At 44.1% G+C, this 24751-nt stretch overlaps 1 protein-coding gene across 2 annotated transcripts; it reads left to right on the plus strand.

Annotated features, from left to right (window-relative positions):
* Positions 1 to 1736: 1736 nt before the first annotated feature.
* Positions 1737 to 24358, plus strand: MYL6 (myosin light chain 6). Of its 2 annotated transcripts, XM_068267628.1 has the most exons (7): positions 1737 to 1838; positions 5291 to 5318; positions 8861 to 9004; positions 13252 to 13425; positions 17610 to 17687; positions 18126 to 18166; positions 24013 to 24358. In XM_068267628.1, exons 1-6 carry the CDS (start codon positions 1836 to 1838, stop codon positions 18152 to 18154), a joined length of 456 nt encoding a protein of 151 aa, XP_068123729.1. In that variant the 5' UTR covers positions 1737 to 1835; the 3' UTR covers positions 18155 to 18166; positions 24013 to 24358. The 2 variants fall into 2 exon arrangements, with proteins under 2 accessions (XP_068123729.1, XP_068123728.1); XM_068267627.1 differs by lacking the exon at positions 18126 to 18166 and having other exon boundaries at positions 1739 to 1838.
* Positions 24359 to 24751: the final 393 nt, after the last annotated feature.

Genomic DNA, 24751 nt, shown 5'->3' on the forward strand with positions numbered 1-24751 from the left:
CTACATAATATAGACCAATGGCAATGGTAGGGATTAGATTGTGAGCTCCTTTGAGGGACAGTTAGTGACAAGATATATATATATATATATATATATATATATATATATATATATATATATACACTGTACAGTGCTGTGTAATATGTTGGCGCTATATAAATAATAATAATGTTTTTTTTTGAGATTTCATTGTCAGCACATTCAACTATGTAAAAAACGAAAGTATTTGATGAGAATATTTCATTCATTCAGATCTAGGGTGTCTTTATTTTTGTGTCCCCTTTATTTGTTGCAGCAGTGTATATTTACTTAGTTGCCTGCTAGTTGCTACATCTATCCTATCTGCAAATTCAATAGCTACTATCACATGGTATCACAGAAAGCCTGGGACACACATTCAATTTTGATTGGCCAATGTTACCTCTTCCATGTAGTATGAGAGCTTACCTACATTATCTGTACATAGGTTCATTATGTGTTGGGCCACATACTGTACTACTCAGTGGTAAAATTAATCAGTGATTGGCCAATCAAAATTGCATGTGTGTATGCACCCTAAAGGTGCATACACACATCTAATTTTGATTGGCCAATCACTGACCAATTTTATCACTTCCATGTAACATGAGGGCCAACATACCACTCGCATCACTTCCTGCAAAGCCGGCCACTGGTCAGCGGTGGAACGCACGCTGGAACGGAAGAAGGAAGGTGAGTCATCACTTCCCCGGCCCGCTTGGTGATTACGTAAATGCAGGCAAAATAGAGGGGAAGCGCGGTGGGGGAGCTCCAGGTGAGGGGGGTCTGACCCCCTTCCCCACCGATGTGCCCGCTGCTCCCCGTTCCTGGCTGCTACCCCCTCCAGCTCGGCGACCCCCACCCATGGCCAGGCGGGTGCCGCCCCCCCACTTCTGCTGCCTGGGGAACCTGCCTCATTCCTCCTCATGGGCGGCCCGGGGCTGGTAAGATCTCATACTACATGGAAGTGGTAAAATTGGCTCATATTGGATGTGTGTACTCCTGAGTCTGTGTGGGTTTTCTCTGGGTAATATGATTTCCTCTCACATCCCAAAAGCATACAAATAAGTGAATTGGTTTCTCCCTAAATTGTCCCTAGACTCAGTGGGGTAGCTAAAGAGCTGTGGGCCCCATGCAAGTTTTACACTTTATACGTAACAATTGATACGGCGCACCAACACCTGCCAATGGCAACTACAGTGTCAGAGATGCAAGAAGGGGATGGGGAGCAGTTTGTTAATGATTACCACTTTTCAAAGTATCTATAGAAGTGATCATTATGAGCACAGGACCAATAGAGAGATAATACTGAAGTTGAACCAGGGCCCTGATGCGGTCGCTACCTCTGCACCCCCTATTGCTACGCCCCTGCCTAGACTACAATGGACATTTGGTCTATGGTAGGGATTAGATTGTAAACTTCTCTGAGGGACAGTCAGTGACAGGGCTATAAATATTCTATAACGTGCTGTGGAAGATGTCGGTGCTGTATAAGTACTAACTAATAACATTAACAATAATGCCGCCACCTACAGAAGGTGTCCGGCTGAAACCATTTGACTTTTTTGGGGAACCTATATCTTGACTTTTTACAGTATACCATTCAGTAATCCTGCAATACCACAAAGTGTCGCTAGAGGGCGCGTAAATCGAAGAAACTAAGCCGTATACTGGGCTGGTCTACGGTGACGCGCCCGGCTTCAGATTGGCGGGGCGTAGTCACACCGGGAAGGTGACGTCAGCAGAGCTAGATAGCATTTTGCGGGGGATAGAAGGCTTCACATTCCGGAAGAGGCAGCAGGATCAGCAGCGGCGACATGGTGAGGAGGGGCGCGGGCCGGGGCTCAGGGATGCCGGGCTGCGGGACGTGCTATAGCCGCCTGGGAACGTAGCATAGCAGTGGCCGGGGTGTGGCACAGGGCAGGGGACACAAGACAGGCCTTGTCTGCAGGCAGAGATCTCTATTGCACAATTGTCCATTCTCTTCTGTTTTACTGACGTGACTTTCTAGGTGGACATTGTGGATTTCGTCTTTTAAACTTTAGCATTAAATAGTTTGAAAGCCCAATTCCTACAAGTATTTCAGTTGTGTGGGATACATGTAGAATTTTGGGAGGCAAGGCATACTTCTGTTGGAATATTCATCAGAGAAATCTTCCCTCAGTTCTTGCCCTTGGGCCTGTCTTGGAGTATTAAAGCCACCTGAGCAGTATATTTTAAAAAACATAAACTCTGCGCTTTTGAGGATAAATTATTATTTAGTATTTATATGGAGCTGACATCTGCTGTACAGGGTATCTAAAATCTTATTGTTTAACTGACCCTCAGAGGGGCTCCCAATCGAATCCCTACCATAATCAGATGTCCATCATAGCATAGACCACTTTTAGGAGGAAATGTACTTGCGGGAGGAATAGAGTGCCTGGAGGAAACCCACAGGGAGAAAATTCCACATCCTGTGCCAATAGTGCCCTGGCTGGGATTTGAACCAGGGACCCAGCGAGAGTGCTATCCGCTACACCACCCTGCATGCATTTACTTAGTGGGGGCTACACAAAAAACCAACACCCTGGCCCCCCACCCCCACCCTTGTCTATTTGGGTACCTCCATCTTCCCCCCCCCCCCCCTGCAGGGCCCCCATATGCCGCAGCAGTTTTGTCCTATGTCGCTGACAGTTGCATTGCATACCAAGATATGTAGTTCCCATTGATGTGGTTTGTGCATCCCATGCATGCATTGCGCGGCTGGAGACATACAGATAACCAGTTGGAACCTGCAGCTCTGATGTGGAGGCTGCCATATTTATTTGCTTTGAAATGCAACTGTTGCATCTGTGTAGAAACATATATAAAGTGAACCTACCTTTTAAGGGAGGTTTGTAATAGAATGAGCTGTTGGTGGGGGTGACCAGCATTATGGGGGTGCTCCCTAGCCCACCTTCTGTATAATATCCACCATCTTCTCCAGGCAGGCCCGCTGCTACAATGTTTTGAAGTGCCCTGTGATGTTGCATGCCCGCGCCTGCTGCAGTGCATGCCTTATGCTGGGTACACACGTTATGATTTCTCCGCTCGATTTACCCACCCGAATTTTTTTTTTTTTTTCCTGCTCGATTCTCTTAACTTCGCTTGATTTTCTTGTCTTTTTCCATTCACTTCTATGCAAAATCGAGCGCAGAATCTATCGGGAGTAATATCGGACGTGAGGGAATTTATCAATCGGATGCATCTATTGTATGGAAAATTGTAACGTGTGTACCCATTGTTCCTACCTTAAGATGATGTGCTTGATGTGAGTACATCTGCCAATATGCATTGCAGTGCATGACAGCTTTGGGAACTTGAATCTGCAGTCCCCCCAGGGTAGATGATGGATCGCATATGGATGGAAGTCTATGGCTAAAAGTATTAAGCTAGTAGCCTGGTACACACCATGCAATTTCCCGTCAGATAGATGGGTTGAATAGATAATTTCCAACAGGTCCAATCTGATTTCCAATCATTTTTCTGATCGATTTGCATAGAAGCAATCAGAAAAACGATCAGGGATCTGTCGGAAATTATCAACCCATCTATCTGATGGGAAATTGCCTGGTGTGTACCATAAAGGTGGCCATACACTCGTTAGATTAGCAGTAGATAAATCATCAGATTATGTGTTTAGGAACATTTTTTTTGTTACTAGGAACAGATTTGATTTCTAATAGATTTCAGTTTGAAATCTATTGAAAATCGATCTGATGGCATTTTTTGCCATCAGATTTCCATTAGGGCCAATGCAAAATGATAAGCAATCTCAGCAGATCGACCTAGATTTTCCAGCCTGCCAGATCGATTGAAATCGATCAAAATCGTCCGATTGGTCAATCTATTTGCAATCGGCCAAAAATCGGCTGAGTGTATGGGCCCCTTAATGCTGGGAATACACGGTGAGTTTTATGCGCCGGATGCTGGCGCGTCACTGCTCGTGCCCGCGGATCTATTTACGCTCGTCCCCGCGGGCACTTCCTTCTCAGCGCTTATCAGCACTTCGTTTTTGCCTATTGTCTGACCGGGGATCAAGCCGGAAATCGATCCACGCGGTGATCGGACATGTCGGAAATTATCAATCGAGCCAGCAGCGGCTCGATTGATAATAAGAATCTGGGCCGTGTATGCCCAGCATAAGAGGTAGACATGATAGGCAATTTGTATTGTTTAAAAGGAAATCAATCTGTTGGCCTCCTTATACCTCTCACTTCAGGTGTGCTTTTTAACAACTACTCGGACATTCAAAGTCTTTCCCCCATCTCCACTCTACAAGAAATGCCACCCTTGTTGTTGCTGCTTGACACTGTTGGAGAGGTGCCTTTAATTTTTTTTACTTCCTGTCAGGGCAGGATGTGTTGTAAATTCTCATTACTGGGAAGACAAAAAATAACAAATGGATACATGTTACACAAAACTGCAACAAGCGTTTTTTCTGTTCTTTACAGTGCCTCTTACATTATCTGGGCAGTCTCCAACAGAGATGATCAATCAGTTGTTAATTTCTGACATTTTGCACATTATGCTGCAATTTGTATGCAGCGTGACATTTCAAGTAAATGTACATAAAGTTAGATTAGCATCACATTCATCCTCTTCACACTCCAGTTCTGCATATGTGTGCTTTGCATATCGGTTCTCTGCTTGGATCTTGATTTTTGGCTTAGATTATAAAGTCTGTTGCATTTTGCAGTGTTTAGAGTCCATAGCCTTATAACTAATGTCTGGTACACACTATGCAATTTTCTGTCAGATACACTTGTCAAATCCATCATCTCTGACAGGTCTGACCGTTTTTCTGATCGGTTTTGTATAGAAGTGATTGGAAAATCGATCAGAAAAACTGGGAATCAGATCGTCCCTGTTGGAAATAATCTGTTCGACCCATCTATCTGATGGTAAAGTGCATAGTGTACCAGGCATAAGGGTTACTTTTGCGCTGAATGGCACTGCAAAATATTTTTTTTTTCCCCTGAATGCAGCACTACCCAATTATGGAATGGGGGCAGTGATGCAATAGAGAACAGAGGTGCTGTGCATTTTTGTAAAACGTAGAAGCGTGCTTGGGCCCCAAGCTGATGTACAGCTCTGATTGGGCAATTCCTTTTGGGATTTTTGTATAGTGGTAAAATGACTCCTGCAGGGGACTGGTAAGATGTTGAGCAACATTTATCTTCTGTCCTATAAAATCTCAATTTGCCATCTTTTCTACTTGTCTGAAACTCCTTTACTTTTCGTTGAACAGGGTGACTATTCAGAAGATCAGATCCAGGGTAAGTGACACTTCATGTAATTGTTTATATCATCGGTTGTCTGGAAAAATGTACCCTTATTCCATTTATTTATTTTTCTCCTGTACTTCCAAAAGCACCTGTGCCCCAGCTTTCATTTCTTTGTGCTTGCATTTCACTCTCTAGTGCTGTCTTTCTATAAACTGGTGTCTAGTGTAAGTTTCCGGGAGATCAGGGCGATGGTAAGTGACCCCAGTGTGAAGAAAAGTTACCTTGTGTATTTGCTAACACTACTAAATAATTTAAGCTGCCGTCTCTGCCAGTTTTCTCTTCTTGCTCATGCTGCTGGTATCGCTCTTTTATTGGCGCTTGTCACTAGTCAGGGGAAGTGTTTTTAAATGGACTTTCGATTTGTTTCATCATGCAGGCCAGAATAAAGTATTCTTGAGTGGTAATGTGTTCCCCATGTATAGGGAAGAAATGGAAGATCATGAGTCTGTATTGTATAAGTGTAGCTAGGTATACTGAACAACACTCACTGTAGATGATCTATAGTTACTGAAATCCCCATTTGTGTTTGGCCAGAAATATTTTCTAGCTTTATTGAAGAGCCTTTGATCTTTCCTTCCATCTGTTCTATTTAGGTTTGCAGGCTTGGGTTTCAGTTCTTCTTTTTACCAGCCTTGTTTTTATACATTCTGCCTGTACTGTAAGCTGGACAATATAGGAAGTACACACAGCATGGGCACTTGCTAAAACTGACAGTCCTTTCATAACTTTATCTTGTATATATTAACATAGTCAGAGCAGACTAGTGGAGTAAAAAATATGTTATACTAGCAAGGAAATCCCTTATTGTACAGACCAGCCTTATATGGCAGTTTGGATTTAGTGCTGCACTGTTATGGTTGTACATGCAGCTAAGCATTGTTTTTTTGACACCACACGGCCCCCCTCCCTTCCTCAGCATTGAAATGGCTGCCAGACTGCTCTCTGGATGCCTTATAAGGTAACAAAGCCTCATTCTGATGTGCTCCGTACTGTACAGCCAGGGAAGGAGGAGTTGCTAGAATATGAGTTTGGGAGTGAGTTTTCTGCATTCCTAGCTGGGAGATGCCTGAAGGATTCTCTGTCCCTCCTCCTGTGTATGTTTGCCATATGTCTAGGCAAGTTTGTTCAGTCTGCATCAGAGTGGCAGGTTAGGAGGGAGTGAAGGAGCTTGTATGCAGACAGCTTGCTGCAGCGCTGACACAGATGTAGACTAGGTAGTCTGTGGGATGATTTCAGCTCCCCGCCCTGGAATGTAGCAGGAGGGGCCCTTCAGGGAGTGCCACAGGAAGGAAGTGCCACACAAATAAGGGAACACAAGGTCTCTGCCTTCTATTACGCATCTGCAGTGTGGACAAATGCATGATGTTGCTGCCTGAATAACTATTGGTGTAGTTCATTAAATTCAGTGGTGTGCCTCAGTGTACTGGTTGTCTTAATTATTATTAATCTCACATTCTACACGGTCTGCTAGTAACCTGCTACTATGTGAACATTTGTATTTAACAATTAACAGTGGGAATTCATTTTAAAGTGAAACTGCAGCTGATATCTTTCATCTAAGTAGAATGAAATGAAGGTAGCCATACACCGAACAATTTGCCCAATTAGACATTCGATAAGACAAGTCTTAATTGTAAATTGAAATAGATTTAAAATGTTGAAATCAACCTTACGATCCATAAATTACTTCTGTTTAGTGGAAGATGGATCTACAATGTTGAGCTTTAGTTGGCCATAAAATTGATTGTTATATTGATAAAAAAATGATTTAAAACTAACTCGAGTGATAATTTTATGGCTGATTTTTAAACTTGATCATTGGGATGGCAATGGATCACTGACAGATCCAATAAAATATTGAAGTGCCTGGAAAAATCATGTAAAGCCAGACTGAATACAGTAGAATCCCTTTATAGCAAACTCCAAGGGATCAGGAAAATAGTTTACTATATCAGAATTGGTCACACATTGTATATTTGGGTGCAGTTGATGGAACCTGAGTTTGTTATATCCAGAGGCTTACTATAATGCTATATTTGCTGTTTTGAGTCTATGTTGGACAGATTTCCATCATTTTTGTTTGATTTCACTTCAGTCGCTAGGACAGATGATGATGTGAGGGAAAGTTCATCGCTCTCACACTAGGCACACATTTGGTAGATGTAGGAAAGGATGAGTGTGTGTTGCATAGCAGTAGGGGATTTAGAGGTTGTGACCACACCGGGGCCCTTGGACCAGAGGCACCCACTAGAGGCCCTCGCTCAACAACCGTATTGGCTCTCCAATGGTGCTATGCTGGTAATGATCACTTCTATATATGCTTTGAATAGTGGTAATCATTAGCAAACTGTTCCCCTCCTCTGCTTACACCTCTCATACTGTGGATGGCCTTGGCAGGTTTTATTGCGCCAGATGATTTATGTATAGAGTGCTGGGGGGCCCAAATCTCTATAACTATGCCACTGATGAGTGACCTGATATCAATCATTTACCACCCTTGGGGCTTCACATTAAATGTATAGGGGCTAATTGGTCAGAGCCTTGTAAGGCTAGGTTCACAGCAGGCATTGAGTTCCATTTAACTCTAGGAACTCCACTAAACGTGAAAGCGGTGCCTGCCTATATAAGCACGTTGCTTTGCATACAGTCAGTGAAAAGTTTACTTTACTGCCACTTTTACCATATAAGTTTTGTGCTAATGCGCTGCATGCAGTTAATTACAATGCTGCAAGCTGTTACACTGCAGTGCACTCGCCACACTGGGAATGCTGCATTGGTGGTGCATTGCAGTGTTGCAAGCCACATTACAAAGCGGCTGTTACGCCACAAAGCACCACTGTGAAAGTAGCCTAAGGCTTCTCTCCCACTACGACGTTGCGTCAGATGCCACATTTAGGTCGCATAACGTGTCCCTAACGCAACGCATAGTGGGGTTGAAGTTGGACGTCAGATTGGCGTTCGTGATGCGTACTTTTGGACGCACGTGGCATCACGTGGTCCTGCCAGCCAATCGCTGCACAAAGTGGCCACTCCAGGAAGTAAACGATGCACGTCACACAGTGCAGTGAATATTAATTAGCCATGTGGCTGCGGAGGAGGAGGGGAGACATCCTCCTCCAGCATTACTGAGCATGTGCAAACAGTCTAACGCGGCTTAGCCCAGTATAATGTACAGCATGCAGCACTTTGTTTAAACGTGCTGCGTTACAATGTAATGCAACGTGGGCCCTGTGAACAGCCCATTTAGTTTTCATTGCTGTGAGTTAGGCTGCGTTACAGGCTGCACTAACGTGCGCCTCTAACGTCTTACTGTGAAAGCAGCCTAAGGGTTTTTTCACCTACCTCTTTATCAATTGGGATATGAAGGGTGCATGTTAGTGTTGTGCCAGTACCATTCTTTCTGGTTGAACACGATGGACAAATGGTGTGTGTTTTTTTTTTTTTTTTTTTTTGTGTTTTCGTCTTTAATCTATGTAACGTTGTATTAGGTTTTTTCTGTGGAATGCTCATTGTGTCTTTCTTCTTCCTATCAGAATTCAGAGAGGCTTTCAGTCTCTTTGATAGGTGTGGGGATGGTAAAATCTTCTATATCCAGTGTGGGGATGTCTTACGCGCTCTGGGACAGAACCCAACAAATGCTGAAGTCATGAAAGTTCTGGGAAACCCAAAGTCAGATGGTAAGTAATATTGCTGCAGGAAGCAAATATTTGTCAAATGCAGTTTCCTGTTCTGCTAGATGAGCCTGCAGTATACAGATCCACGTGGCATGGATTGTCTTGTATGCATGCTACCCTCGGGACTTGCAGTGTATTGTCTGTCTTTAGGGCCGGTTTCCACTATTGCAGAATCCACTGGGTTTCCCAGCATGCAATTAGAGCGGGGACATGCTGCCTAACTTATCAATAGGCAGTTTACTGCAGCACTCATCCAAATGCGATGCGGCTTTGCAACAGCATGGGTACTGCATCAGATTCGGAAGTGAGCGTGGCACCCCATTTAAAATGGGCCCTAATGCTGGGAGTAAACTGAGGTTTTTCAACAGATTTACTGACCAATCGATTTTCCAATCATTTTTCTGACATATCCATTCACTTCTATAAGAAAACCTATCAGAAAAACAATAGAAATCAGATCGGACCAAATTATCTGCCAAATATTTGCCAAAAAAACTCATGGTGTATTCCAAGCATTAGTTATCCCACCCAGAATGTTTGCATAAGTGACTATCTCTGGGGAGACTTGCCTTCCAGTCCCCCCCCCCCCCCCCCATCATTTTCATAGTAACAATTTTATTTAGCACAAAAATATCCTTAGGTGCTATACAGATAAATATTTTTTTCTGACAAGTTAAATTGACACACGAGTAACACAGATCAAAAACAATTGTATATCTTTTGCTAAGGTCAAATCAATGAGTCAGTCAGCAAATGCCAAGACACAATAGGAGAGACACTTATAGTTTACAGTCCAATGGGATTAGGAGTGGATACTGACCTTATTGGGGGCAGGTGAGATGGGTTATTAAGGTGTAAATGAGGTATTTCAGTATGCGTGTAGTTATTCATTAACCATGTCCTCAAACAGTGATATTTTCTGTTTCCACCTGGAGTGGGGCATGTTTGGGACACTGTTCATACTTAGGTTATCATTTTTCCCGGTATTTATATAGCACTAATATGTTGGAAGTGATTTTACAGAATACATTGAGCAATTTGCATTCCGCTAACAGTCTGTGTCTCACACTGTGTATGGCCAGTTTAGGGGGGTGCCAGGCAACTTGCAGTTATGCTTTGTTGGTTGTGTGAGGACAAAATAAGCACCTGGAGGAATAGTGATGGTCTTGTCTAGCAGAACTCACGGAGAGGCATGTGATTTGTTAGATCAACTGATATATTTAGCAAAGCTCTGATTTGCTGTGATCATGCTTCTGCACATGACCATCTCTAAAGCCGCATCTACACGAGTAGATGCGGCCGCGATGCTCCTTATCAATCGAGCCGCTAATGCGGCTCGATTGATAAGATCCGACAGGACGGATCTCCGCACCGCCGATTCCCTGCTCGCTCCCCGCGAGGAGACAATGGCAGGGAATCGTGCGTGAGATAAGCGGGGACTTGAATGCGGCGCGAGCGGGGACGCGGCGGGCACGCGGAAGAGGCGATCCGGCGGCTAATCGAGCCGCCGGATCGCTGCAATGTCCCTTCGTGTAGATGGGGCTTAAGGAGAAAACCCACGTAAACAGAACAGTCCGGCTGCAGACACTGTCCTGTCTGGAGATAGAATTGTAGTGCTACAAGCTGAGAGTGCTAATGTCTTTGTCACTGTGAAAATAATTCAGATTCTATCTGGCAGTCAGGGGCTAATTACTATGAAGTTACTAGCCTGGAAGAAATGGTTTCTCTGAATATACAGCATGAGATATATATATATATATATATATATATATATATATATATATATATATATATATATATATATATATATATATATACATACATACATACACACACACACACACACACACACACACACACACACACACACACACACACACACACACACACACACACACACACACACACACACACACACACACACACACACACACACACACACACACACACACACACACACACACACACACACACACACACACACACACACACACACACACACACACACACACACACACACACACACACACACACACACACACACACACACACACACACACACACACACACACACACACACACACACACACACACATACATATATACACATATATACACATATATACACATATATACACATATATACACATATATATACACATATATATACACATATATATACACATATATATACACATATATATATATATATATATATATATATATATATATATATATATATAGTTCTCCCCAGAATTTTTTCCCAGCCGGGTGGCATGAAAAAGTAGCCGGGTGGCGTGCGAGGGGGGAATGCAACTCTGCTTACAGAATAAAAAGAGGATGAGGAGGCAAGCCGATGTACCTGCTAAGTACACGCAATGCAATTTCCGGACAGATTTATTGTCAGATCGTCAATTTTCAACATGCCTGATCTGATTTTCAGTTCACTTCTATAGGAAATCATGCAGAAATCAGATAGGACATGTTGGGAATAATCGATCTGACAGTAGATCTGTCAGAAAATTGCATTGTGTGTACCTAGCAGATTGTTTCAGATTAAGGTGCTCAGGTCCCTTTTTAAGCAGACCTGAACAGAGAACTTGCTCTCTGCTCTAAAAGATGCACAACAGCATAACCTTTAAAGGACAACTGTAGTGAGAAGAATATGGAGACTGCCATATTTATTTCTTCTTAAACAATACCAATTGCCTGGCAGCCCTGTTGATATATTTGGCTGCAGTAGTGTCTGAATCACACCAGAAACAAGCATTCAGCTAATCTTGTTAGATCTGTCAATATGATCAGAAACATCGGATATGCTGCATGCTTGTTCAGAGGCTAGGGTAAAATTATTAGAGGCAGGGGATCAGCAGGACAGCCAGGCAACTGGCATTGCTTATAAGTAAATAATTATGGCAGCTTCCATATCCGTTTCACTTCAGTTGTCCTTTAAAGAAAAACATTTCTTTGTTACAGCTGATACAAATGCTGCAATAAATCTGCAGTGTGTCTACTTCCTGCTTTCTTGTAAGCAGACATGTTAACATTTAGTGCTTTTCAAATGAGCTTCTCTGCAGTCATGTGACACAGAGATCAAATTAGACAGGCTAAACTGTCTAAATACAGGGTGCAGTTCTCTGTTTCCTTCTGTCCTGTGCAAGAGTTCAGCTCCACTAAGTGTCCCCAGTGTGCAGGGGGAGGGGCAGCACTACAGACACCATACAAAGCTGGGGCCAGGGGGAAACACACACAGCAAGAGACAAGTGCACAGGGGGCTGCCTTTTTACAGACAGATGCTCTGCATGGCTGTGTCTCCTCTGCCCCCACAGCAAATAAATAAACATGCAGAGGTGTGAAGGGGCATCACTTCTCCTGATCTCCGTGTCTCCCTCCAGCCGGATTAAACGTGCAGCTGCCGTTTTCAACTACACAGGCATGTTGTTTACCTGCAGTCTGGAGGAGAAGGAGAGACTACATGAGCCGCTCTGAGGCTGTCCCGGAGACCCACGTGGCTCTTATCTCACTCCTGGAAGCTGCTGCTGTATCGTTTTTTTTTTGTTTGTTTTTTTTTGTTTTTTTGTTGTTGCTTTACTGCTCTCTCTGTTTTCATTCACGAGAGTGAGAGGCACCGTAATAAAATAGATCCTAATACTCGGAGAGCAGAAGGGAGAATCGGAACAGGAGTCCCGTCCCTTACAACCCGCCCAGCCAATCCTTCCCTGTCTCACCAGAACACATGAGCTGACAGGCAGAGGAGCGCTCCTGCAGTGTAGTGTCAGCCTTTGCTATTGTGCGAGGCTAGCGCTGACTGAAAGCAGGCAATGGAGCGCTCCTATGTGAAGTTTACTAGAAGCTCCAGGCAAGCACATAACAGGCGGGCGGGGCTTCAAATCAGCTGGGCGGCCCGCCCACTTAATTAGCCCTGGGGAGAACACTGGATATATATATATATATATATATATATATATATATATATATATATATATATATATATATATATATATATATATATATATATATATATATATATATATATATATATATATATATATATATATATATATATATATATATATATATATATATATATTTTCGAGGGTGGACTTTGTATAGGTTGCATCGCCTTTAATCCCTTTCATCTCCCCAACAACTATCATTTATTTTGGTTCTTATTATCAGTTTCCACTGTGGTTTATAACCCCCCCCCCCCCCCCCCCCCTTCTATTACTAATCTGTGCTTTTCTCTACAGAGCTGAATTCCAAGATGCTTGACTTTGAGCAATTCCTTCCCATGCTGCAAACAATCGCCAAAAACAAGGACCAGTGCAAGACAGAGGACTTTATTGAGGGACTGAAAGTATTTGACAAGGAAGGCAATGGCTGTGTAATGGGAGCAGAACTCCGGCATGTCCTTATTACTCTAGGTAAGCGGACACTTTTTTTACTTTTTAGCAAAACCCATAAGATGCTTAACACTTATGTCGTGGCTGTCTCACAAAAGAATGAACCGTATTATATTGTTTCGCTACAACTTGTCTGAACAAAAGAGGGTCATTAAAACAGGCAATGATATAAATTTAGAAAGCTAGTAAATTCCAGAATGGGGAACGGCAAGAGGTCATGAAATAGATATGTAACAGTTATCTAAGTGAGAACCACAGGGTAAATGCAATAATCAAAGTAAGAACATATTGTTATCTTAGCCTTTTTGTAAAATGGCCACATTCTACCCAATGATAAGTATACTGGGCTGGAGAGGATGAGACAAAACTGGTTCATTGCACCACGTGGTGTGGGAATCTGACAAGCTTCTGGAACTACACATTTCCACTGAATGTTACCCCTAAACTTATAACGGAGGCTCGCATTGGTAGGCTTTTGATTTCTTTGAATTTCAACCTTGCCAGTGGATATCCCCAGGTCATGGTCCTGTTTCAATAAACTTTTTTTTTTTTTTTTTTTTTTTGTGGTCCCCATGAGTTCTTGCAGGAGACTTTCATCCTGAAATGCTGTGTTTTTTTTTTTGTTTTTTTTTTTTTTTTAACAATATAAATTGGCAGAAATACACTTATTAATACTTCTCCACCCACTAGGTTAGGAAAGGTACAATATAAAAATAAGAAAAGGTACCCCATGAGACAACTCAGGAGAAAAGTGTATTTAATCAGGACCATGATATCCAATAGATGGCCATAATTGGCAGATATGTAAGTATTAGGTAATGTATTTGGTTCCTCAGCAATGTGGATAACTGGTGTGGATGTGCACAAAACATGCATTGCTGGTGGGATTTGAGGCTAAGTATGGAAAGCACTGGTATAGGTTGATGAGGCTCTCAACCACCTGGAAGAAAGCCTTTTACACAGGAGGCTAAACTGCACTTGATGGGCAGTTCAGCCTTTCAGCTGTAAATCCATGCAGCCAAATGGTAGTGTTTGAAATGTGTTGGGATTACCTGTGATAATAATTAAAATATATAGCTACCGCCTTCCCTTCACCACTTGTCAAGCGCTAGCAAGTGCCCGACCCGATCATGGGAGCAGCTGACGAGCAGTAAATTCACCACCTTCAGCCTCTTATGTGAACCAAGCAGCATTGGTAGCAATTTGATACAAAACCCTCCTTCTTAAGGCCCCATTCACACTTGAAAGCGCAAAATGCCGGCGATTACCGCCAGAGTTTTGCGGGAGTGATTTTTTTTTTTTTTATTTATTTATTTTTCCCCACGATTTAACGCGGAAAAATCACTGGACACTGCAGTGATTTTCCCAGGGCTGTGGAGTCGGAGTCGTGGAGTCGGAGTCGTGGAGTCGGGCAATTTTGGGTGCCTGGAGTCGGAGTCGGGAAAAAATGCACCGACTCCGACTCCGACTCCTAATGGAATTTGTAACTGTAATTAAAATAGAAAATATGATAAAATGTTCTATTTCTCAGATAATAGTCATTAAAAATAATGTATATATACAGGTTATATACAGTAATTGCTGTGCTTAGTCCACAAAAATGAAATAAACCAATCAAAATGAGTTACTTGTGCTGCTTCAATAAAGCAGTCCCCGTATTTTTAAAGTCAGATATACATATCTGATTGTGACTGTATATATGATGTGTACACAGGAATCTCTTATATATACTAAATAACATCTATGCTGTAAGAATAAAGCCTGATGTGTAGCTGTGTCACTAATAGAGATGGTCAACGAGATGGAAATAATTCTGCATTGATGCTGATTTATGCAAATGTATGCACTCCCTTTGCTGATGAAATCAAATAATTTGATATGTTATTAAAATTTGGTTTGGTGACTACAAATTAAAGGGTAACTGAGACGGATGAAAAGTAAAGTTTTATACATACCTGGGGCTTCCTCCAGCCCCCTTCAGGCTAATCAGTCCCTCACTGTCCTCCACCACCCGGATCTTCTGCTATGAGTCCTGGTAATTCAGCCAGTCAGCGCTGTCCGGCCGCATGCCGCTCCCACAGCCAGGAACATTCTGCACCTGCGCAATAGTGCTGCACAGGTGTAGTATGCTCCTGGCGGCGGAGTGTGTGCATGCGCACTACGCCTGACTGGCTCAAGTACCTGGACTTATAGCAGAAGATCCAGGTGGTGGAGGAGGACAACGAGGGACTGATTATTCTGAAGGCGGCTGGAGGAAGCCCCAGGTATGTATAAAACTTTAATTTCATCTGTCTCAGGTTTACTTTGTTACAGTAGTACTATACTCTACATATGCACTCCCCACAGAGCTGCAGGGAATCCACTGAGAATGCTGTGCACATTGAACAGAGAGGTGTTGTCTGTTTACAATCTCCTCATTCCCCTGCAGAGTACCTGCACATCATTCTTACATGTACCCACACTTACATTGCCTAGGGCCTGATAGATGTTCTTTGTTCCGGTTTGTACCTTTTACAAGTACTCTTACCAAGGACTAGTTTTAGTCTAAAGGGAATAAATATAGTAGTCTACATATCCTTCTCACTTCAGTTGTCTTGTAAAATTCCTAAGCGTTGGCAGTTAAGAGACGAATTTCATGTTACATACTTTTAATCAACAAAATTGTAATATGCAAATTAGAGGAGTCGGAGTCGTGGAGTCGGTGGAATCCTAAACTGAGGAGTCGGAGTCGGTGGATTTTTGGACCGACTCCACAGCCCTGGATTTTCCCATGATCGCGTTTAGTGCTTCTATAGCACTGAAACGCGATCGCCGGGAAATCGCCTGAAAATGGTGCAGGCTACGCGTTTGCATTTGGCGATTTGCGTTAATCGCTGGCGATTAACGCAAATCGCCCAAGTAAGAACGAGCCCATAGGGCATCATAGCACTAGCGCTTTCAAAAGCGCTTGAGCGTTTTGCTGAAATCGCCGGCAAAATGCTCTAGTGTGAATGGGGCCCTAAAGGGATACTTAATCCTGGAATTAAAAAAATCTGATTTTTCTCACCTTGAGCTTCTACCAGCTCCCTGCAGCCATCTCATGCCCTCGCAGTTGCTGATGGATCCTCCAGTCACCTGCCGCCAGCTAGTTTGGTCGACAAGCCTGGCTAGGTGCAGGATGCTATTGCGGATGGGAACACGAATAAGGCACGTGGCCAGGCCTGCGTTGGCGCAATGAGCCTGTCCGCCAAAAATGAAACTAGCTGGTGTGGGGGGGGGGGGGGGGGCACCGGAGGATCTGTGAGGGCACGGGATGGCTGCAGGGGGCTGGTAGAAGCCCCAGTTATGTAGCTGTTATCATTGCATCATTCTCTAGTATTTGCAGTTTACAAATTACACTGTATTTTAAATGATGAAACAGCAGAGCTAATGATGCTTTAAATTTCCTGTCTGAAAAACCTTAAACAGTGAGACACCGGTTGAGATAAGTGCTTCAGAAAATGCCATTGCTCTCTGACTAAATAAGTGGGAGACCGCAGAGAGGCTCTTTTACATAGATAACTGAAGTTCTTAACACTTCCTGTACTAGAAACAATATGAGACTCATCTGCGGTAATAATGCTCTATTTCTTAGCTGTGCTACACACACAAATCGTCATTTATCTCATAAGCTTTTTATTTCACATCAGATTCCCTTTTAAGCAGTCGTTTAGTGTCTTTCACAGTTGTAATTGCTTGCTATCTTTTAAATACTACTAGTACACTCAGTAATGGATACAGTCGCTTAGTTGTAACCAGAAAGAATCTGTACATAAAATTTCATTTTTAGTGAAATGTTCCTTGTTTTTGGTAGATGCTAGATAATTCCCCAAGGGCCTGGGCACACAGCTTAGAACTGTTGCTGGCTGTGAAGTGCCATCATGTGGTCATTTTTAAGTGTTTGTAGACATTTGTATGATGACCTCCTGTCCTTGTAGCTCCATTATTGGCTCCTAGTGTTGCTCTTTACTCCTAGTATTGCTTGGCAGAAGAGTGTTACCATTCTGTAGCTTTTTACATGGCAGGAAAACAAATATTCTCCAGCAAAATATAAACTTTTTGAGGTCCTTTACAAAAATAGAAACTTGTTCTGAATGCTATTCTCCCTACTTGTTTATCTGGTAAGTGTGAGTAGGTGGCCTTGCCTGTGATGTATAATTTATGAGATGCCGGGTGTTCTGTTACAGGGGAAAAGATGACAGAGGAAGAGGTGGAGATGCTTCTGGGTGGTCATGAGGACACGAACGGCCAAATTAATTATGAAGGTGAGTCTTCAGTGGAACTCCTGCATGCAATCTTTTGTTTCTTCTGATTCAAGGCATCTTTTTTTCAGATACAGTATGCGGCATATTCTTAGCCATGTTTGTATCACACTCCAGTTTTTTTTTTTTTCCGTCCATATTTAGCATTGTAATTTATTAGTATAAACTTGTTTACTTTTTGTTGCTGTTTTCCATAAACCTTTTCACTTTTTTGTTTCTTTGGTGTTTTAAAATTGCCACTAAGCCTAAAAGCAGAGCATAAACTAGCTATCCTCTTGTATTAGTTGACCACAACCCATTTTGTATGTTTAGCATGGACAGAGGAATTGCAGAAGCTAAAGTAGACCAACCTTTTCCTCGGTCTGCATTTAGGCTTAATGGTCTTTTAAAGTGATTGTAATTTTTGTTTGGGGTCTCTCTGATGAATCTTCCTTCCCACAGACTTTATCAGGCACATCTTGTCTGCGTGACCACCCCCCTGGGTATGCTGGTTCCTCCATTCAGTGTCAGTTTGTCATTTTTCTTTCTTTTATTCCTCTTTGAATCTCTTGATCTCCTGGATGCATTGGCATGTCTCAGCATGTTCTCCGCTGTGCCAAGGCTGCCTCCATTAGTTACTCCTCTAACCAAATTAAGGTGTCATGGCGGTGCCTTAATAAACCTTGCTAGAGAACCTCCTCTTGCAGAAAGTGTATTGCTGATGACTGTGTGTGGTGTGCACCTCTGTGATGATTCAGGCATTGTCCTTACAGCCCCTAGTGGTGGTGATGTTCACTGCAGCCACCATAACAGATTACTAGAAATGGCAGGAAGAGCTCTGTGTATGAAGTATGCTCATTTTATAGGGTTTTCTTTATTTTCATTTGTGCCCTCTGCAATCTTTTAAAAAGGTAAAATGTGTGAGGAGCCTGAGCTTTACCCGAGCAAAGCTTTGGGGAATTTTTAAGTTTTTAAAATAGTACAGGAATACACAGTGCCGATCCTCTGGCACCTAGAATAATGCCATCCGTACACAGTAATGATCATCTGACATCTCGTGTAGTGCACAGTCATTGGACTGCATGATTTGTGTCATGTCAAACTGCTGATGGGACACCTTTTACCAATCGTTCCTGGATGACCGCAGGACAGGCAGAACGTTGCGTGGTGCTTTTTGTCTTTGTGAAGTAACGGTCTAGTGCAGAGTTCCCCCAACCCTGTCCTCAAGTCCCACCAACAGTACATGTTTTGCAGAAAACCACAAACGTGCACTGGTGAGGTAATTGGTGTCTCAGCAGAGCTGATTACCTCTTGACGACCAGCTAACGCCGATTGGCGTAAACTGGTCGTCTGCGGGTTACCATGGTTTCCATGTCAGTTCACGGAGGGTGTCTCCATGAACAGCCGGAGAGCCGCCGATCGCGGCTCGCCGGCAAAATGTAAACAGGCGGGGAAGAAATTCCCGCTGTTTACATCATACGACGCTGCTGCGCAGCAGCGCCGTAAGGCAGATCGGCGATCCCCGGCCTCTGATTGGCCGGGGATCGCCGCATTCTCATTCGCCGGCATCTGTTGTAGGCGGCGCAGGACGGATCTCTGTCCTGCGCTGCCCATAGGAGGAAGGGAAACGCCGGAGGCGGAAAATGGCTGCGGAGGGGGGCTTTGAGGAGCCCCCCCCCCCGCCGAACGAACAGAGCCGGCGGCGATCAGACCCCCCCCCAGCAGGACATCCCCCCTAGTGGGGAAAAAAGGGGGGTAGTCTGATCGCCCTGGCTCACTCCTGATCGGTGCTGCGGGCTGGAGAGCCCACGCAGCACCGATCAGTGCAGAAAGCCCTGGTCGGCAAGTGGCTCTGTGGATTTCCACAAAACATGCCCTGTTGGTGGTACTTGAGGACAGGGTTGGGGAACACTGGTCTAGTGAATCAGTTTTACAGTGATTCGCTCACAACTCCAGACACAAATCCTCGCATGGTTTCCATTGATCGTTTTGTGGTATGTTGGTCAACAGATTGATTTTGCTCCATTAAAGCGCATAGCAGCATATTAATTGGACAATCTGCTAACTTCCCTACCTGTGGCACACTATAACTTATGTTCATTCACTGCGTATGGGAACCTAAAGTGTGCAAATCTGTAGGGCTCGGAGGAATGCGGCTTTCCAGACGATGTGGGCGTACATATGTTGGCGCTTTATAAATACAATTAATAATAATAATAAAAAATCACTGAAATAAGCCTGCGCTGTGGGGGTGGTGCGTCGTTCCTTTGTGTAGGAACGCACACCTAATCGTGAAATAAAACGTTTTACTGCTTTATTTTGCTCTGGACACTAAGGCATGCAACTTCCAACATTGGGTGGCAACAGCCCAGATTTTCACTGGGCTGTTACACTCAATTTGTCTCACACGCGTTCAGTGTCCGGAAATCGGACACAGCGGAAATAGCTGTTAGTCTGTCTGCATGATCCAAATTAGTCATTTTATAAAGGGTGTTTTTTTGTTTGTTTGTTTTTTGTTTTTTTAATCCAGAGGGTCAACCGAGGTAGCCACTACTGCAAGAAAGTCAGCAATGGCAGCCTGCACATATAGCTGGCCTACTTTAAGTTTTTTTGTTTTTTTTGTAGGTAGAATTCTTTTTGTTAAAGGACTTACGAGGCCAAGAGGAGTAAAAAAAAAGTTAATTACTTGCATGGTCGTTTCAGGCACGGAGGAAGCCGTCCGCGCCCTCCGTGCCGCTCCGCCGGGTCCCCCGCTCATTATCGGGGGGGGTTGGCCCTAGAGCTGCGCAGCCGCACTCGCGGCCAGGCGGACTGCGCAGCCGCGGCCAGAGGAAGCGGCCATCTTTGAAGAGGCAGGAGAGCCCGGGCCGTGCGGTCGGGAGCCGGCCCGGGGGGTTAATGAGCGGGGTGACCCGGCGGAGCGTCGCGGACGGCGTCCTCCGTGCCTGAAACTGCCATGCAAGTAATTAACTTTTTTTACTCCGTTGGCCTCGTAAGTCCTTTTAAGGGAACCATGAAGTAAGAGGAATATGGGGGCTGACATCTGCATTATCTAATAGACAATATCAGTTTCCTGACTTGTGTGCTGATGCTCTTCCTCTAATACTTTAAAGTGAACCTGAAACGAGGAATGACGGCCAGGCAACTGGCATCGCTTATAAGAGAATGAAGATGACACGCCTTTATTCCTCAGGGTAACGCACTATGGAAGAGGTTTCAATAGAATTGTAAAAGAGCCTATAGATGTATGTAATACTATCGGGGTACCACTGTGCTGAAAGAAAATGGTGTTTATTCATGTGATAGAAAATTTGTGGTGGGATTCTTGCCCTTCTGACCTAGGCTAAAGTGACATTTTTGTAATGTCGTGAAATTATTCGTCCTAGACTCTCTTGAGTCATAACTCGTCCTGAATCATAACTAGCCATGGGAAAGCTGCAGGAAGATGTGTCAAAGCATACTTTGGAACTACTAAACTACAGTATTTTTCGTACTATAAGACACTCCGGACTGTAAGGTGCACCGAGGTTTAAAAAAGGGTTAAAACTAGGGGAGAGAAAATCTCTCCCTCTCCTCTCTCCCCCTCTCCCCTGTGTGCATCCATGGTCCAGGAGTGTCTTATAGACCTTCCCTTCTCCCCCCCAAGATGTCTGTCTCACTGGCAAGCTACATTAACCCCTGCTGCCATCACAAACTATACTAAACTACACTTCAGGTCTGGGTGTCCATGTGGTCCTAACAAGGTGCACAGTACGGTGGCATCAGCAGCACAAACGTGATCCACAGTGTTCCAAAGCAGCATAGGAGCAGCTGCTTTTATCATCCACAATGCTAGCCCTTTTATCTTTAATCTCCCCAGCGTGCCCAGCAGCACGATCCACAATGTCTAAAGCCGCATTTACACGCGTAGATGCGGCTCCGATGTTCCGCATCAGCGGCTCGATTGATAAGATCCGACAGGACGGATCTCCGCACCGCCGATTCCCTGCTCGCTCCCCGCGAGGGGACAAAGGCAGGGAATCGAGCGGAAGATAAGCAGGGACGAGCGGGGAATCGAATCCGGTGCGCAAGCGGGGACGCAGAAGAGGCGATCCGGCGGCTAACCGAGCCGCCGGATCGCCACCTCATCTACACGTGTAGATGAGGCTTAATTGGCATAGGAGAAGCCGCTGTTATAATCTACTCAGCTTGTCCTTTGATCTTTATCTCCCCAGGGTGCCCCAGCAGCGTGATCGACAGTGACTCTAAGCGGCATAGGGAAAGCCGCTGTTACCGTCCGCAATGCTTTGTTCTTTAATCCAGCCCAGCGTCAGCCCCGCGATCCCAGCTGACAAAGTAGCGGAACATCTTCAGCAGCTATAGCGGCAGTCCTCAGAGGCTTCCGTACTCGCATTGTTTACTTGTGTCATCACATGACCCCGGCGCACGTGCTCTGCAGGTCATGAGAAAGCGGAAGTAAACAATGCGAGTACGGAAGCCTCTGAGAACTGCCGCTATAGCTGCTGAAGATGTTCCGCTACTTTGTCAGCTGGGATCGCGGGGCTGACGCTGGTCTGGATTAAAGAACAAAGCATTGCGGACGATAACAGCGGCTTTCCCTATGCCGCTTAGAGTCACTGTCGATCACGCTGCTGGGGCACCCTGGGGAGATAAAGATCAAAGGACAAGCTGAGTAGATTATAACAGCGGCTTCTCCTATGCCGCTTAGATATTGTGGATCCCGCTTCCACCCACTGCGGATTACCGCTGCTACTGCTGCCGTGCCACCCACTAGGAAACAACCCCAAGGAAGGTAACGTGCGGACTAAAAACACAGTAACTCCCCCCCTCCCCCCCTACTTTTTGGGGGAGAAAAAGTGCGTCTTATAGCCCGAAAAATATGGTACTTAATTTTTGGAGCTACTAAATAGATGCCTCTAACACTTACTTCCAATCTCACAAAATAATTTAACTCCTGCCCACAGATGCTATCTTTCCTTGAGGTATGCTTTGGCACATCTTTCAGCAACTCCATGGTTCTCAGTTTCTTTTAAATTTAGTAGTTGTAGTTACATGTATATGTTTTCAGCAGGGGTGGGGTTGGGGGTGTAAGTCTTGCTGCTGTCATTTGCTTGCAATTGTACAAATCCAAAAAAACTTTGGCAGGACCAAATACGATTTTACTACCCTTTTTAGTAGGGTGTAAATGACTCAAGCAATGTTTGCATGATTGCTTATGACCTGCAGGGCAGAGATGCCTTGTTAAATCCAACCCATGGTGTACAGAGCATTTTCCCCAGCTGAAGTGTGAGGTTAGACTGGTGTGTGTTATGTGATTCTCTCTTGCAGTCCAGAATCCTCTTGCTTCCTTGCTCTTGGCAATCTGCCGATTGCATTCAGTCTTTTAGTAGATCGTAGATATTTCCAATGCTTCAGCTAAATACTTTTTGCCTTCCAATCCTTGCTGTAGATTGAGTTTGTACTGATCAGTAGTGCTTCTATAATGATTGATGTGGGAGAGGGGCTCCTTTAGTTCTGGGGTGGGATTGTACCATATGTAGTAAAAGCAGATGTACACAGAGATTAGATGCCGCCTTCTTCTACATACACTAGAAAATATAAACTTGCAGACAAAGGACCTGAGAATTGTTCCTTCTGGAAACCTTTTACATCCAACTCTACAAAAACCCTTTATGTGCAGTTGGTATTTTCATGAACTGGGAGGCTCTGCTAGATATATGCTACATATAGCTGAGTTTACTTTTCATGGCAACTACAGGCAAGATGGTTTTACGTTTTCAGAAACTTGCAGGCTGATGATTGGAAGTGTGAGGGGAGGACTGTTCCATTAAACCATTAGGCCAGTTAGTGATGGTTGAATAACTTTCACAGAAGAGGCTTGGTTCACACACATCTGTGCATCTCCGGTCCTGTCAGTTTTGCATCAGTTTTCTATCAGTTTTACCTGACGGGATTGGAATTGTACACAATTTATGAACCAAGGCATAGAAAACTTGTACAAAACTGATGCAGGACTGGACACCTTTTATGTGTGAACCCAGCCTGAGGGAATATAACAGTTCTACGTATTGAGGTTTAGATGTATTGCTTTCTCACAGTGTGTCAGGTCATAGGCTAGATTGGTTGAGTAGGCCCCATGTGCTAGTGCGGGAGCCCCTGTCCCTGTTACCCAGTGATGTGTGCTCTGTAGTTGGCTGTTTCACAGAAATGTGGTGCTGCTTTGTTACTGGGCGTTCTGGCTGTAATGTCAGCATTGACTGACAGCGCACCACTATTTCCTGTGTAATAGCGGGGCACGCATTGCCGTTTGCACTATTCATCTGAATAACTATTTCTGTTTTGTTTGCAGAACTTGTCCGGATGGTGATGAACGGTTGAATCTTCTCTACTGTATACCACCAGCAGCCAGAAGGGGGCAGCTCTCTGTATTAATGTACCTGTGTTGCATTCATTTTTCCTTGGAGGGAAGATTGGGCTGAGTAGGAATGGGCATTTTCTGCTTCCCCCATTGTTCCCTGTCAGGAGAGCTGTTGCCTGTAGCTCATCACATCAGAGCTGGCATCATCGGGACCAGGATATTCATATCACCACTGCTAAAGGAATTTGTAGTCCCAATAGCTGTCGCCATGCAGATATTAAATTATTTCTTTATTCCTCCTCACCAAATAAACTTGATGCCTTTTTTCCTAAGCCTATATATGACTAGTTGTCTTATTAACTGAGAGAGAGAGAGTCTGTGTGTGTCTGTGTGTGTGTCTGTGTGTGTGTCTGTGTGTGTGTCTGTGTGTGTGTCTGTGTGTGTGTCTGTGTGTGTGTCTGTGTGTGTCTGTGTGTGTCTGTGTGTGTCTGTGTGTGTCTGTGTGTGTCTGTGTGTGTCTGTGCGCAGGTTTGTCCATGTGTGCAATATTGTCTCTTCCCATAGACACGAGAAGGATGACTCAAGCTTGACCAACTGCAAAGGATTCTTTTATTGTAAGGAGTACATAGTAGGAACTGCCAAATGCACCACACCACAATCCATGTGATTGCCCCATGTGAATAAATTATATTGGACACAGTGTGAAAGGAGTCCTAGGCTATGTTGGGTA

This window comes from Hyperolius riggenbachi, chromosome 2 (genome assembly GCF_040937935.1).
Source record: "Hyperolius riggenbachi isolate aHypRig1 chromosome 2, aHypRig1.pri, whole genome shotgun sequence".
NCBI lineage: Eukaryota > Metazoa > Chordata > Amphibia > Anura > Hyperoliidae > Hyperolius > Hyperolius riggenbachi.